The 16,725-nt window shown below is 51.2% G+C and overlaps 1 protein-coding gene across 3 annotated transcripts in view; it reads left to right on the top strand.

The window, feature by feature from the left end:
• DPYSL5 (dihydropyrimidinase like 5) overlaps nucleotides 1–16,725 on the top strand; it is a 177,655-nt gene that overhangs the window by 65,156 nt on the left and 95,774 nt on the right. For all 3 annotated transcript variants that reach the window (XR_012800850.1, XR_012800849.1, XM_075595313.1), the window contains exons 6-8: nucleotides 7,841–7,885; nucleotides 9,780–9,855; nucleotides 12,301–12,457. Coding sequence is in view for 1 of the 3 variants with exons in the window: in XM_075595313.1 (XP_075451428.1) it covers nucleotides 7,841–7,885; nucleotides 9,780–9,855; nucleotides 12,301–12,457 (278 nt within the window). In the remaining 2 variants the exon portion in view is untranslated. The remainder of the gene's footprint in view (nucleotides 1–7,840; nucleotides 7,886–9,779; nucleotides 9,856–12,300; nucleotides 12,458–16,725) is intronic.

The following is a 16,725-nucleotide window of genomic DNA, read 5'->3' as shown; positions in this document are numbered from 1 at the left end:
ATATGCTGTTAGATATGTATCACTGGATGGGCTGGGTGGGCGATGCTGTTAGATATGTATCACTGGACGGGCTGGGTGGGAAATGCTGTTAGATATGTATCACTGGATGGGCTGGGTGGGATATGCTGTTAGATATCTCACTGGATGCGCTGGGTGGGATATGCTGTTAGATATGTATCACTGGATGGGCCGGGTGGGATATGCTGTTATATATCTCACTGGATGGGCTGGGTGGGATATGCTGTTAGATATATATCACTGGATGGGCTGGGTGGGAGATGCTTTTAGATATGTATCACTGGATGGGCCGGGTGGGATATGCTGTTAGATATGTATCACTGGGTGGGCTGGATGGGGAGATGCTGTTAGATATGTCTCACTGGGTGGGCTGGGTGGGATATGCTGTTCGATATGTATCACTGGATGGGCTGGGTGGGATATGCTGTTAGATATGTATCACTGGGTGGGATATGCTGTTAGATATGTATCACTGGAGGGGCTGGGTGGTATATGCTGTTAGATGTGTATCACTGGGTGGGCTGGGTGGGATATGCTGTTAGATATGTATCACTGGATGGGCCGGGTGGGATATGCTGTTAGATATGTCTCACTGGGTGGGATATGCTGTTAGATATGTATCACTGGATGGGCTGGGTGGGAGATGCTGTTAAATATGTATCACTGGACGGGCTGGGTGGGATATGCTGTTAGATATGTATCACTGGATGGGCTGGGTGGGATATGCTGTTAGATATCTCACTGGATGGGCTGGGTGGGATATGCTGTTAGATATATATCACTGGATGGGCTGGGTGGGATATGCTGTTAGATATATATCACTGGATGGGCTGGGTGGGATATGCTGTTAGATATGTCTCACTGGATGGGCCGGGTGGGATATGCTGTTAGATATGTCTCACTGGATGGGCCGGGTGGGATATGCTGTTAGATATGTATCACTGGATGGGATATGCTGTTAGATATGTATCACTGGATGGGCTGAGTGGGATATGCTGTTAGATATGTATCACTGGATGGGCTGAGTGGGATATGCTGTTAGATATGTATCACTGGATGGGCTGGGTGGGATATGCTGTTAGATATGTCTCACTGGATGGGCTGGGTGGGTTATGCTGTTAGATATGTATCACTGGATGGGCTGGGTGGGATATGCTGTTTGATATGTATCACTGGATGGGTGGGATATGCTGTTAGATATGTATCACTGGATGGGTCGGGTGGGATATGCTGTTAGATATGTCTCACTGGATGGGCCGGGTGGGATATGCTGTTAGATATGCATCACTGGATGGGCTGAGTGGGATATGCTGTTAGATATGTATCACTGGATGGGCTGAGTGGGATATGCTGTTAGATATGTATCACTGGATGGGCTGGGTGGGATATGCTGTTAGATATCTCACTGGGTGGGTGGGATATGCTGTTAGATATGTATCACTGGATGGGCCGGGTGGGATATGCAGTTAGATATGTATCACTGGACGGGCTGAGTGGGATATGTTATTAGATATTTATCACTGGGAGGGCTGGGTGGGATATGCTGTTAGATATGTCTCACTGGATGGGCTGGGTGGGATATGCTGTTAGATATGTATCACTGGTTGGGCTGGGTGGGATATGCTGTTAGATATGTCTCACTGGATGGGCTGGGTGGGATATGCTGTTAGATATGTATCACTGGTTGGGCTGGGTGGGATATGCTGTTAGATATGTCTCACTGGATGGTCTGGGTGGGATATGCTGTTAGATATGTATCACTGGTTGGGCTGGGTGGGATATGCTGTTAGATATGTCTCACTGGAGGGGCTGGGTGGGATATGCTGTTAGATATGTCTCACTGGAGGGGCTGGGTGGGATATGCTGTTAGATATGTATCACTGGGTGGGATATGCTGTTAGATATGTATCACTGGGTGGGCTGGGTGGGATATGCTGTTAGATATGTATCACTGGGTGGGATATGGTGTTAGATATGTATCACTGGGTGGGATATGCTGTTAGATATGTATCACTGGGTGGGCTGGGTGGGATATGCTGTTAGATATGTATCACTGGTTGGGATATGCTGTTAGATATGTATCACTGGATGGGATGGGTGGGATATGCTGTTAGATATGTATCACTGGATGGGATATGCTGTTAGATATGTATCACTGGATGGGCTGGGTGGGATATGCTGTTACATATGTATCACTGGGTGGGAGATGCTTTTAGATATGTATCACTGGATGGGCCAGGTGGGATATGCTGTTAGATATGTATCACTGGATGGGATGGGTGGGATATGCTGTTAGATATGTATCACTGGATGGGCTGGGTGGGATATGCTGTTAGATATGTATCACTGGATGGGCTGGGTGGGATATGCTGTTAGATATGTCTCACTGGATGGGCTGGGTGGGATATGCTGTTAGATATGTATCACTGGACGGGCTGGGTGGGATATGCTGTTAGATATGTATCACTGGATGGGCTGGGTGGGATATGCTGTTAGATATGTATCACTGGGTGGGCTGGGTGGGAGATGCTGTTAGATATGTATCACTGGATGGGCTGGGTGGTATATACTGTTAGATATGTATCACTGGGTGGGATATGCTGTTAGATATGTATCACTGGGTAGGCTGGGTGGGATATGCTGTTAGATATCTCACTAGATGGGCTGAGTGGGATATGCTGTTAGATATGTATCACTGGATGGGCTGGGTGGGATATGCTGTTAGATATGTATCACTGGATGGGCTGGGTGGGTTATGCTGTTAGATATGTATCACTGGATGGGTTGGGTGGGATATGCTGTTAGATATGTATCACTGGATGGGTGGGATATGCTGTTAGATATGTCTCACTGGGTGGGATATGCTGTTAGATATGTATCACTGGATGGGCCGGGTGGGATATGCTGTTAGATATGTCTCACTGGATGGGCCGGGTGGGATATGCTGTTAGATATGTATCACTGGATGGGATGGGTGGGATATGTTGTTAGATATGTATCACTGGATGGGCTGAGTGGGATATGCTGTTAGATATGTATCACTGGATGGGATGGGTGGGATATGTTGTTAGATATGTATCACTGGATGGGATGGGTGGGATATGTTGTTAGATATGTATCACTGGATGGGCTGAGTGGGATATGCTGTTAGATATGTATCACTGGATGGGATGGGTGGGATATGTTGTTAGATATGTATCACTGGATGGGCCGGGTGGGATATGCTGTTAGATATGTATCACTGGATGGGCTGAGTGGGATATGCTGTTAGATATGTATCACTGGGTGGGCTGGGTGGGATATGCTGTTAGATATGTATCACTGGGTGGGGCGGTGTGGGATATGCTGTTAGATATGTATCACTGGGTGGACTGGGTGGGATATGCTGTTAGATATGTATCACTGGATGGGCTGGGTGGGATATGCTGTTAGATATGTATCACTGGATGGGCTGGGTGGGATATGCTGTTAGATATGTATCACTGGGTAGGCTGGGTGGGATATGCTGTTAGATATGTATCACTGGATGTGCTGAGTGGGATATGCTGTTAGATATGTATCACTGGATGGGCTGGGTGGGATATGCTGTTAGATATGTATCACTGGGTGGGATATGCTGTTAGATATGTCTCACTGGGTGGGATATGATGTTAGATATGTATCACTGGATGGGATTGGTGGGATATGCTGTTAGATATGTATCACTGGGTGGGATGGGTGGGATATGCTGTTAGATATGTATCACTGGACGGGCTGAGTGGGATATGCTGTTAGATATGTATCACTGGATGGGATTGGTGGGATATGCTGTTAGATATGTATCACTGGGTGGGCCGGGTGGGATATGCTGTTAGATATGTCTCACTGGATGGGCTGGGTGGGATATGCTGTTAGATATGTATCACTGGATGGGCTGGGTGGGCTATGCTGTTAGATATGTATCACTGGATGGGCTGGGTGGGATATGCTGTTAGATATCTCACTGGATGGGCTGGGTGGGATATGCTGTTAGATATGTCTCACTGGGTGGGATATGATGTTAGATATGTATCACTGGGTGGGCTGGGTGGGATATGCTGTTAGATATGTATCACTGGACGGGCTGGGTGGGATATGCTGTTAGATATGTATCACTGGACGGGCTGAGTGGGATATGTTGTTAGATATGTATCACTGGATGGGATTGGTGGGATATGCTGTTAGATATGTATCACTGGATGGGATTGGTGGGATATGCTGTTAGATATGTATCACTGGGTGGGATGGGTGGGATATGCTGTTAGATATGTATCACTGGACGGGCTGAGTGGGATATGCTGTTAGATATGTATCACTGGATGGGATTGGTGGGATATGCTGTTAGATATGTATCACTGGGTGGGCCGGGTGGGATATGCTGTTAGATATGTCTCACTGGATGGGCTGGGTGGGATATGCTGTTAGATATGTATCACTGGATGGGCTGGGTGGGCTATGCTGTTAGATATGTATCACTGGATGGGCTGGGTGGGATATGCTGTTAGATATCTCACTGGATGGGCTGGGTGGGATATGCTGTTAGATATGTCTCACTGGGTGGGATATGATGTTAGATATGTATCACTGGGTGGGCTGGGTGGGATATGCTGTTAGATATGTATCACTGGACGGGCTGGGTGGGATATGCTGTTAGATATGTATCACTGGACGGGCTGAGTGGGATATGTTGTTAGATATGTATCACTGGGTGGGCTGAGTGGGATATGCTGTTAGATATGTATCACTGGATGGGCTGGGTGGGATATGCTGTTAGATATGTATCACTGGGTGGGCTGAGTGGGATATGCTGTTAGATATGTATCACTGGATGGGCTGGGTGGGATATGCTGTTAGATATGTATCACTGGTTGGGCTGGGTGGGATATGTTGTTAGATATGTATCACTGGGAGGGCTGGGTGGGATATGCTGTTAGATATGTCTCACTGGATGGGCTGGGTGGGATATGCTGTTAGATATGTATCACTGGATGGGCTGGGTGGGATATGCTATTAGATATGTATCACTGGATGGGCTGAGTGGGATATGCTGTTAGATACTGCACCGACACACTTTATTCGAGCAAATACCCAGTATGTACCTGGCAGATACCTGGAATGCGCCGCTTCTCACCTCTGACAAGCCCCGTTGCGTTTGCCTTCCCAGCCTGGGTTCATGCCTGGCTGACGGGCGGCTGATCTGTTAAATGATAATGATTAGGATTTAATAGGCTTCAATGCTTCGCGTGTCTACCAGATGGCATAAATTCATGAATTGTAATGCAGTATATATATATATATTGTGCAGTATTTCAGCCAGCGGGAATAAAATGCTTCAATCCCTGTCTGGAAAATACCTCAATGCACTCGGGCAGAAAACAGTCACAAACCTCAATACACCCGGGTATACCCGAATTCGTGGGACTAGCCGAGCTCGAATAAAGTGTGTCGCCAGTGTATGTATCACTGGTTGGGCTGGGTGGGATATGCTGTTAGATATGTCTCACTGGATGGGCTGGGTGGGATATGCTGTTAGATATGTATCACTGGTTGGGCTGGGTGGGATATGCTGTTAGATATGTCTCACTGTAGGGGCTGGGTGGGATATGCTGTTAGATATGTCTCACTGGAGGGGCTGGGTGGGATATGCTGTTAGTTATGTATCACTGGGTGGGATATGCTGTTAGATATGTATCACTGGGTGGGATATGGTGTTAGATATGTATCACTGGGTGGGATATGCTGTTAGATATGTATCACTGGGTGGGCTGGATGGGATATGCTGTTAGATATGTATCACTGGATGGGATGGGTGGGATATGCTGTTAGATATGTATCACTGGATGGGATATGCTGTTAGATATGTATCACTGGATGGGCTGGGTGGGATATGCTGTTACATATGTATCACTGGGTGGGAGATGCTTTTAGATATGTATCACTGGATGGGCCGGGTGGGATATGCTGTTAGATATGTATCACTGGATGGGATGGGTGGATATGCTGTTAGATATGTATCACTGGATGGGCTGGGTGGGATATGCTGTTAGATATGTATCACTGGATGGGCTGGGTGGGATATGCTGTTAGATATGTCTCACTGGATGGGCTGGGTGGGATATGCTGTTAGATATGTATCACTGGACGGGCTGGGTGGGATATGCTGTTAGATATGTATCACTGGATGGGCTGGGTGGGATATGCTGTTAGATATGTATCACTGGGTGGGCTGGGTGGGAGATGCTGTTAGATATGTATCACTGGGTGGGCTGGGTGGGAGATGCTGTTAGATATGTATCACTGGATGGTCTGGGTGGTATATACTGTTAGATATGTATCACTGGGTGGGATATGCTGTTAGATATGTATCACTGGGTGGGCTGGGTGGGAGATGCTGTTAGATATGTATCACTGGATGGTCTGGGTGGTATATACTGTTAGATATGTATCACTGGGTGGGATATGCTGTTAGATATGTATCACTGGGTGGGCTGGGTGGGAGATGCTGTTAGATATGTATCACTGGGTAGGCTGGGTGGGATATGCTGTTAGATATCTCACTGGATGGGCTGGGTGGGATATGCTGTTAGATATATATCACTGGATGGGCTGGGTGGGATATGCTGTTAGATATGCATCACTGGACGGGCTGGGTGGGATATGCTGTTAGATATGTATCACTGGATGGGCTGGGTGGGATATGCTGTTAGATATGTATCACTGGATGGGCTGGGTGGGAGATGGTTTAGATATGTATCACTGGATGGGCTGGGTGGGATATGCTGTTAGATATGTCTCACTGGGTGGGATATGCTGTTAGATATGTATCACTGGGTGGGATATGCTGTTAGATATGTATCACTGGGTGGGATATGCTGTTAGATATGTATCACTGGATGGGCTGGGTGGGATATGCTGTTAGATATGTATCACTGGATGGGCTGGGTGGGATATGCTGTTAGATATGTATCACTGGATGTGCTGGGTGGGATATGCTGTTAGATATGTATCACTGGATGGGCCGGGTGGGATATGCTGTTAGATATGTATCACTGGGTGGGATATGCTGTTAGATATGTCTCACTGGACGGGCTGGGTGGGATATGCTGTTAGATATGTCTCACTGGATGGGCCGGGTGGGATATGCTGTTAGATATGTATCACTGGATGGGCTGGGTCGGATATGCTGTTGGATATGTCTCACTGGGTGGGCTGGGTGGGAGATACTGTTAGATATGTCTCACTGGATGGGCCGGGTGGGATATGCTGTTAGATATGTCTCACTGGATGGGCTGGGTGGGATATGCTGTTAGATATGTCTCACTGGATGGGCTTGGGTGGGATATGCTGTTGGATATGAATCACTGGGTGGGCTGGGTGGGATATGCTGTTGGATATGTATCACTGGGTGGGATATGCTGTTGATATATATCACTGAGTGGGCTGGGTGGGATATGCTCTAGAAATATTTCCTGTAATAACCCGGTATCTCTTTCTGCCGCACTCCTCCCCTCTCTGCCGCACTCCTCCCCTCTCTGCCGCACTCCTCCCCTCTCTGCCGCATTCCTCCCCTCTCTGCCGCACTCCTCCCCTATCTGCCCTCCTCTCTCCCTGCCGTCGCCCCTCCCCTCTCTGCCTCCCTCTCCTCTCTGTCCTCCTCTCCTCTCTGTCCTCCTCTCCTCTCTGCCCTCCCACCCTCCTCTCCTCTCTGCCTCCTCCCACCCTCCTCTCCTCTCTGCCTGCCCTCTTCTCTCTCTCTCTCTCTCTCTCCCTCTCTCTGCTCTCCTCTCTCTCACCTGACAAACAGCTGGAAGCAGAGGCCGTGCACAGAGTCATTACCATCGCCAACAGGGTGAGCGCCAGTGCCGTATCCCTGCTCTCCCGGTGTCACTCTGACTGTGCATTTTGTTTCTTGGCCTGTGTGTTTCTCTGTGGTATGGTATTGTAATCGTGTGTGTGTGTGTCTGTGTGTGTGTATGTTTCTCTGTATCTGTGTGTGTAATCTTGCCTGTCTGTGTTTCTGTGTGCATAGCGCATGTCCCACCTGTGACTGCTCTGTTTGTGCCTGTCACAGGTATCTGTCTTTCTTTCCCTGCGATTGGCATATCTGTGTATCTGTCACTCTAAGGATTAATGTATTGTTATGTTATGTCAGTGTGTGTGTGTGTGTGTGTGTGTGTGTGTTTCCCCGCACACTTCTCGTACGTATCTGTCTTTGGTGCCCTGTCTGTATGGTTTGTGTATGTACCATTGTACCCTACTGTATGTTATTCCTGCATATCTGCAATCACACGGGTTATTCCTCCATATCTGCATGTCTCACACGCATGTTATTCCTGCATATCTGCATGTCACACACGTTATTGCTGCATATCTACATGTCACACGCATGTTATTCCTACATATCTGCATGTCACACATGTTATTCCTGCATATCTGCATCTCACACATGTTATTCCTGCATATCTGCATGTCACACACACACATGTTATTCCTGCATATCTGCATGTCACACACGTGTTATTCCTGCATATCTGCATGTCACACACGTGTTATTCCTGCATATCTGCATGTCACACACGTGTTGTTCCTGCATATCTGCATGTCACACACGTTATTCCTGCTTGTCACCCGCATATTATTCCTACATATCTGTATGTCACACACGTTATTCCTGCATATCTGCATGTCACACACGTGTTGTTCCTGCATATCTGCATGTCACACACGTTATTCCTGCATATCTGCATGTCACACACGTGTTGTTCCTGCATATCTGCATGTCACACACGTTATTCCTGCATATCTGCATGTCACACACGTTATTCCTGCATATCTGCATGTCACACGTGTTATTCCTGCATAGTCTGCAGGTGACACGTGTTATTCCTGCATATCTGCATGTCACACACGTTATTCCTGCATATCTGCATCTCACACGTGTTATTCCTGCATATCTGCATGTCACACACATTATTCCTGCATATCTGCATATCACACGTGTTATTCCTGCATATCTGCATCTCACACATGTTATTCCTGCATATCTGCATGACACACACACACACACACACACACACACACACACACACACACACACACACAACACACACACACACACACACACACACACACACACACACACACGTTATTCCTGCATTGTTATTCCTGCATATCTGCATGACACACACACACACACACACACACACACACACACACACACACACACACACACACACACACACACACACACACACACACACACACACACACGTTATTCCTGCATTTCTGCATCTCACACACGTTATTCCTGCATATCTGCATGTCACACACACACGTTATTCCTGCATATCTGCATCTCACACGTTTTATTCCTGCATATCTGCATGTCACACACACATGTTATTCCTGCATATCTGCATGTCACACATGTTATTCCTGCATATCTGCATGTCACACACGTTATTCCTGCATGTCACACACACACACACACACACACACACACACACACACACACACACACACACACACACACACACACACACACACACACACACACACGTTATTCCTGCACATCTGCATGTCACTCACACACACACACACATGTTATTCCTGCATATCTGCATGTCACATCCGTCTCCTTGGTTTTCCTGTAGTTGTTCTCTGCCGCACCCTGATTGTGCCCCGGTGTGTATCTGGCTCTGGTAACCTCCTCCTTATCTCTCCTCCTTATCTCTCCTCCTTAGAGCTTCTGTCCTTTGTATCTGGTGAATGTGTCCAGCGTGTCAGCCGGTGATGTCATCGCCTCGGCCAAGATGCAAGGTGAGACTGGTCAGACTCTGCCGCGCTCTCCCACCCTGCGTCACAGAATACAGCGTGTAGCGGTAGCGAGACTTACTGTCTCCGGGGCCGCCGCTGGGAAAGCGTGAAACCACGGCTCCGGGGTCAGTGTATACTGCGGTCAAGCTGCTGGGGGGGTCCATACTTAAGGATTGGACCCCCCGCCGCGTTATACCTTCAGCACCGGGGCAGCCGTGTAAAGGCCATTTACCCCAGTGCCAGAGACAGTCTCTCTTCCTACATCTGTATCTGTAAGTGGGGCAGAGACACGTGGGGCAGAGACACGTGGGGCAGAGACACGTGGGGCAGAGACACGTGGGGCAGAGACACGTGGGGCAGAGACACGTGGGGCAGAGACACGTGGGGCAGAGACACGTGGGGCAGAGACACGTGGGGCAGAGACACGTGGGGGAGAGACACGTCACTAAGAGACAGGACATCAGGTGAAAGGAAAGAGAGGGGCAGAGAGGATTTAGAAAGAGGGGATTATTGTTGTGCAGAGGGGCAGTAATGCAGGCGCCGCAGATAAGGACAACCATAGCGTTCCATGATACCGCGGGTCACACGCTACAGCACGGCGCCCTAACCGCGGGTCACACGCTACAGCACGGCTCCCTAACCGCGTGTCACACGCTACAGCATGGCTCCCTAACAGCATGTCACACGCTACAGCACGGCTCCCTAACCGCGGGTCACACTATACAGCACGGCTCCCTAACCGCGGGTCACACTACAGCACGGCTCCCTAACCGCGTGTCACAATATACAGCACGGCTCCCTAACCGCGTGTCACAATATACAGCACGGCTCCCTAACCGCGGGTCACACTACAGCACGGCTCCCTAACCGCGTGTCACAATATACAGCACGGCTCCCTAACCGCGGGTCACATTATACAGCACGGCTCCCTAACCGCGGGTCACATTATACAGCACGGCTCCCTAACCGCGTGTCACAATATACAGCACGGCTCCCTAACCGCGGGTCACACTACAGCACGGCTCCCTAACCGCGGGTCACACTATACAGCACGGCTCCCTAACCGCGGGTCACACTATACAGCACGGCTCCCTAACCGCGGGTCACACTATACAGCACGGCTCCCTAACCGCGGGTCACACTATACAGCACGGCTCCCTAACCGCGGGTCACACGCTACAGCACGGCTCCCTAACCGCGGGTCACACTATACAGCACGGCTCCCTAACCGCGGGTCACACTATACAGCACGGCTCCCTAACCGCGTGTCACACTATACAGCACGGCTCCCTAACCGCGGGTCACACTATACAGCACGGCTCCCTAACCGCGGGTCACACTATACAGCACGGCTCCCTAACCGCGGGTCACACTATACAGCACGGCTCCCTAACCGCGGGTCACACTATACAGCACGGCTCCCTAACCGCGGGTCACACTATACAGCACGGCTCCCTAACCGCGGGTCACACTATACAGCACGGCTCCCTAACCGCGGGTCACACTATACAGCACGGCTCCCTAACCGCGGGTCACACTATACAGCACGGCTCCCTAACCGCGGGTCACACTATACAGCACGGCTCCCTAACCGCGGGTCACACTATACAGCACGGCTCCCTAACCGCGGGTCACACTATACAGCACGGCTCCCTAACCGCGGGTCACACTATACAGCACGGCTCCCTAACCACGGGTCACACTATACAGCACGGCTCCCTAACCGCGGGTCACACTATACAGCACGGCTCCCTAACCGCGTGTCACACTATACAGCACGGCTCCCTAACCGCGGGTCACACTATACAGCACGGCTCCCTAACCGCGGGTCACACTATACAGCACGGCTCCCTAACCGCGGGTCACACTATACAGCACGGCTCCCTAACCGCGGGTCACACTATACAGCACGGCTCCCTAACCGCGGGTCACACTATACAGCACGTCTCCCTAACCGCGTGTCACACTATACAGCACGGCTCCCTAACCGCGTGTCACACACTACAGCACGGCTCCCTAACCGCGGGTCACACTATACAGCACGGCTCCCTAACCGCGGGTCACACTATACAGCACGGCTCCCTAACCGCGGGTCACACTATACAGCACGGCTCCCTAACCGCGTGTCACACACTACAGCACGGCTCCCTAACCGCGTGTCACACTATACAGCACGGCTCCCTAACCGCGGGTCACACTATACAGCACGGCTCCCTAACCGCGTGTCACACTATACAGCACGGCTCCCTAACCGCGGGTCACACTATACAGCACGGCTCCCTAACCGCGGGTCACACTATACAGCACGGCTCCCTAACCGCGGGGGTCACATAAAGGCCCACATTTAGGAGAGATGCACACACACACACACACACACACACACATTAGTCAGGACACATGTCACATGTAGACATGCACAGTGAGAACTTGTCTTCTTCCTTCTCCCAGGTAAGATTGTGTACGGCGAGACCACCACAGCTCACGCCACCCTGAGCGGGCTTCACTACTACCACCAGGACTGGTCTCACGCAGCCGCCTACGTCACGGTCCCCCCGCTCCGACTGGACACCAACACACCCAACTACCTCATGGGCTTGCTGGCCAAGTAAGGGGTCGCCCAGCCTCAGCGCGGGCCGCGGGACTTTGTAACCTGCGTATATTATTATCATCATCGTTTCTCTGTAAAGCACCAACATATGCACAGCGCGGTACAACGCGGGCACGGAGATAATTACATACACATATATGTACAGAGTTACAGGCAAACTGATACAGGAGGGAATGAGGGCCCTGATCCTGGGAGCTTACACTCTACTGGGAATAAGTGGCTGCTCATTGTGGGAGTATACATCGGGGGGGAGTGTGCCTCAGGGTGGAGGAAGTGTGCTTCAGGGGGGGTGTGCCTCAGGGGGGGGATGTGTGCCTCAGGGGGGGGTGTGCCTCAGGGGGGGGGGGATGTGTGCCTCAGGGGGGGGTGTGCCTCAGGGGGGGGATGTGTGCCTCAGGGGGGGGGGGAGTGTGCCTCAGGTTGGAGGAAGTGTGCCTCAGGGTGGGGGGAGTGAGCTTCAAGGTGGGGGAGTGTGTCTCAGGGGGGTGATTTGTGCCTCAGGGGTGGGGGATGTGTGCCTCAGGGGGGGGGGGGAGTGTGCCTCAGGGGGGGGGGATGTGTGCCTCGGGGGGTGTGCCTCAGGGGGGGGATATGTGCCTCGGGGGGGGGGGAGTGTGTGCCTCGGGGGGGGGGTGCCTCAGGGTGGAGGAAGTGTGCCTCAGGGTGGGGGGAGTGAGCTTCAAGGTGGGGGAGTGTGTCTCAGGGGGGTGATGTGTGCCTCAGGGGGGGGGGGGATGTGTGCCTCAGGGAGGGGTGTGCCTCAGGGTGCGGGAGTGTGCCTCAGGGGGGGGGGGGGGGGAGTGTGCCTCAGGGTGGAGGAAGTGTGCCTCAGGGGGGGGATGTGTGCCTCAGAGGGGGATGTGTGCCTCAGGGGGGGGATGTGTGCCTCAGGAGGGGGAGGGAGGGGGGATGTGTGCCCCAGGGGTCGGGGATGTGTGCCCCAGGGGTGGGGGAGTGTGCGCCCCAGGGGTGGGGGAGTGTGCCCCAGGGGTGGGGGATTGTGTCTCAGGGGGTGGCGGAGTCTGTCTCAGAGGGTGGGGGAGGTTTTCCTCAGGGGGGGGGGTGTGCCTCAGGGGGGGGGGGGATGTGTGCCTCAGGGGGGGGGAGTGTGCCTCAGGGGGGGGGGAGTGTGCCTCAGGGGGGTGATGTGTGCCTCAGGGTGGGGGAGTGTGCCTCAGGGGGAGGAGTGTGCCTCAGGGGGGTGATGTGTGCCTCAGGGTGGGGGAGTGTGCCTCAGGGGGGGGGAGTGTGCCTCAGGGGGGAGGAGTGTTCCTCAGGGGGGTGATGTGTGCCTCAGGGGGGGGGGGAGTGTGCCTCAGGGGGGAGGAGTGTGCCTCAGGGGGGAGGAGTGTGCCTCAGGGGGGTGATGTGTGCCTCAGGGTGGGGGAGTGTGCCTCAGGGGGGTGATGTGTGCCTCAGGGTGGGGGAGTGTGCCTCAGGGGGGAGGAGTGTGCCTCAGGGGGGAGGAGTGTGCCTCAGGGGGTGATGTGTGCCTCTGGGGGGGGGGGGGAGAGTGTGCCTCAGGGGGGAGGAGTGTGCCTCAGGGGGGGGGATGTGTGCCTCAGGGTGGGGGAGTGTGCTTCCTCAGGGGGGGGGATTTGTGCTTCAGGGGGGGGATGTGTGCCTTAGGGGGGGGATGTGTGCCTCAGGGTGGGGGAGTGTGCTTCCTCAGGGGGGGGGATGTGTGCCTTAGGGGGGGGATGTGTGCCTCAGGGGGGGGATTTGTGCTTCAGGGGGGGATGTGTGCCTCAGGGGGGGGGGAGTGTGCCTCGGGGGTGAGTGTGCCTCAGGGGGGGAGTGTGCCTCAGGGTGGAGGTATGGTCCAGCCGCACTGCTGATCCCAATAGGGTTGGAGGGCGGGTGGAGTAGATATATAAGGGCTATATGTGATTACAGTGTAAATACATTTACACACATCCCGTACTCTGCAAAACAATCTGGTTACATTCAGCTCCTGACGTTTACACAGCCCGAGCAGCGCCATTTCCCGAACCCCAGCCATGGAAATGAGGAGGTTCAATGTTACACTCGTGGAACAATATAACACAACTACGGGTTATTTCCCAACATGGGGTGGGGCCCCAGTCACACAATCCCTTAGTACAGCAGTACAGCAGTATAGCAGTATTGTATTGTATTGTATGTCTTTATTTATATAGCGCCATTAATGTACATAGCGCTTCACAGTAGTAATACATGTGGTAATCAAATAAATAACAGATAATATAAATAACACAGCATGGGAATAAGTGCTTCAAACATAAAAGTAACATTAAGGAAGAGGAGTCCCTGCCCCGAGGAGCTTACAATCTAATTGGTAGGTAGGGAGAACGTACAGAGACAGTATGAGGGAGTTCTGGTAAGTGCGTCTGCAGGGGGCCAAGCTTTATGTATCGTGTTCAGAATATCCACAGTGCTATTCATATGCTTCTTTAAGCAAGTGTGTCTTAAGGTGGGTCTTAAAGGTGGATAGAGAGGGTGCTAGTCGGGTATTGAGGGGAAGGGCATTCCAGAGGTGTGGGGCAGTCAGTGAAAAAGGTTTAAGGCGGGAGAGGGCTTTAGATACAAAGGGGGTAGAAAGAAGACATCCTTGAGAAGAACGCAAGAGTATAGTATAGCAGAATGTAACAATATGCAGTAAGTATGTGACGCACACACCAAACCAAACCAACGTAACCCTCATTCCATTCGCTTCTTCCTTAAGTCCTGCGAGACCTCCACTTATTGCGTAAAGTGAAGGTGACAGTCACCCCGTCACTTTTATGTATACATCAAGGTCTCGCTTAAAAGGAGAAATAGGACGAGCGCTTTATATTTGCTTGAAGTTAATACCTGAAACGCACCCCGTCTGCATTGTCTGAGAACTCCCTTTTCTGAGAGGTAAAACAGCCTGTATACGAGCCGGCACAGGTTACAGGGAAGAGCTTTGCCGCTGGTTAATGCCGCGGGCCAGGACGACCATTTCCCATAGAGACAAAGGAGACACTAAAGAGATCGCAAATCAGAGATAATGAGAGAGGGGATAATGTGCATAATGCAGTGTTTTTCAGCAGGGTTCCCCGGCATCCCTAAAGGGTCCCTGCAATATTCAGGTCATTTTAAAATGGTGCCAAATACAGAAAAATGTACAATGCATCTGATCTCAGACGCGCTATTAGAGAGAGTTGGGGTTCCTTACAATGCAGCTGATCTCAGACGCGCTATTAGAGAGGGTTGGGGTTCCTTACAATGCAGCTGATCTCAGACGCGCTATTAGAGAGGGTTGGGTTCCTTACAATGCATCTGATCTCAGACATGCTATTAGAGAGAGTTGGGGTTCCTTACAATGCAGCTGATCTCAGACGCGCTATTAGAGAGGGTTGGGGTTCCTTACAATGCATCTGATCTCAGACGCGCTATTAGAGAGGGTTGGGGTTTCTTACAATGCATCTGATCTCAGACGCGCTATTAGAGAGGGTTGGGGTTCCTTACAATGCATCTGATCTCAGACGCGCTATTAGAGAGGGTTGGGGTTCCTTACAATGCATCTGATCTCAGACGCGATATTAGAGAGGGTTGGGGTTTCTTACAATGCATCTGATCTCAGACGCGCTATTAGAGAGGGTTGGGGTTCCTTACAATGCAGCTGATCTCAGACGCGCTATTAGAGAGGGTTGGGGTTCCTTACAATGCATCTGATCTCAGACGCGATATTAAAGAGGGTTGGGGTTCCTTACAATGCATCTGATCTCAGACGTGCTATTAGAGAAGGTTGGGGTTCCTTACAATGCATCTGATCTCAGAGGCGCTATTAGAGAGGGTTGGGGTTCCTTACAATGCATCTGATCACCGATGCGCTATTAGAGATTGTCAGGGTTCCTTACAATGCATCTGATCTCAGACGTGCTATTAGAGAGGGTCGGTGCTCCTTACAATGTATCTGATCTCAGACACGCTATTAGAGAGGGTTGGGGTTCCTTACAATGCATCTGATCTCAGACATGCTATTAGAGAGGGTTGGGGTTCCTTACAATGCATCTGATCTCAGACCCGCTATTAGAGAGGGTTGGGATTCCTTACAATGCATCTGATCTCAGATGTGCTATTAGAGAGGGTTGGGGTTCCTTACAATGCATCTGATCTCAGACGCGCTATTAGAGAGGGTTGGGGTTCCTTACAATGCATCTGATCTCAGAAGCGCTATTAGAGAGGGTTGGGGTTCCTTACAATGCATCTGATCTCAGACGCGCTATTAGAGAGGGTTGGGATTCCTTACAATGCATCTG

This window comes from Ascaphus truei, chromosome 4, assembly GCF_040206685.1.
Source record: "Ascaphus truei isolate aAscTru1 chromosome 4, aAscTru1.hap1, whole genome shotgun sequence".
In the NCBI taxonomy this organism is placed as follows: Eukaryota; Metazoa; Chordata; class Amphibia; order Anura; family Ascaphidae; genus Ascaphus; species Ascaphus truei.
This window is presented reverse-complemented; position numbering and strand designations above follow the sequence as displayed.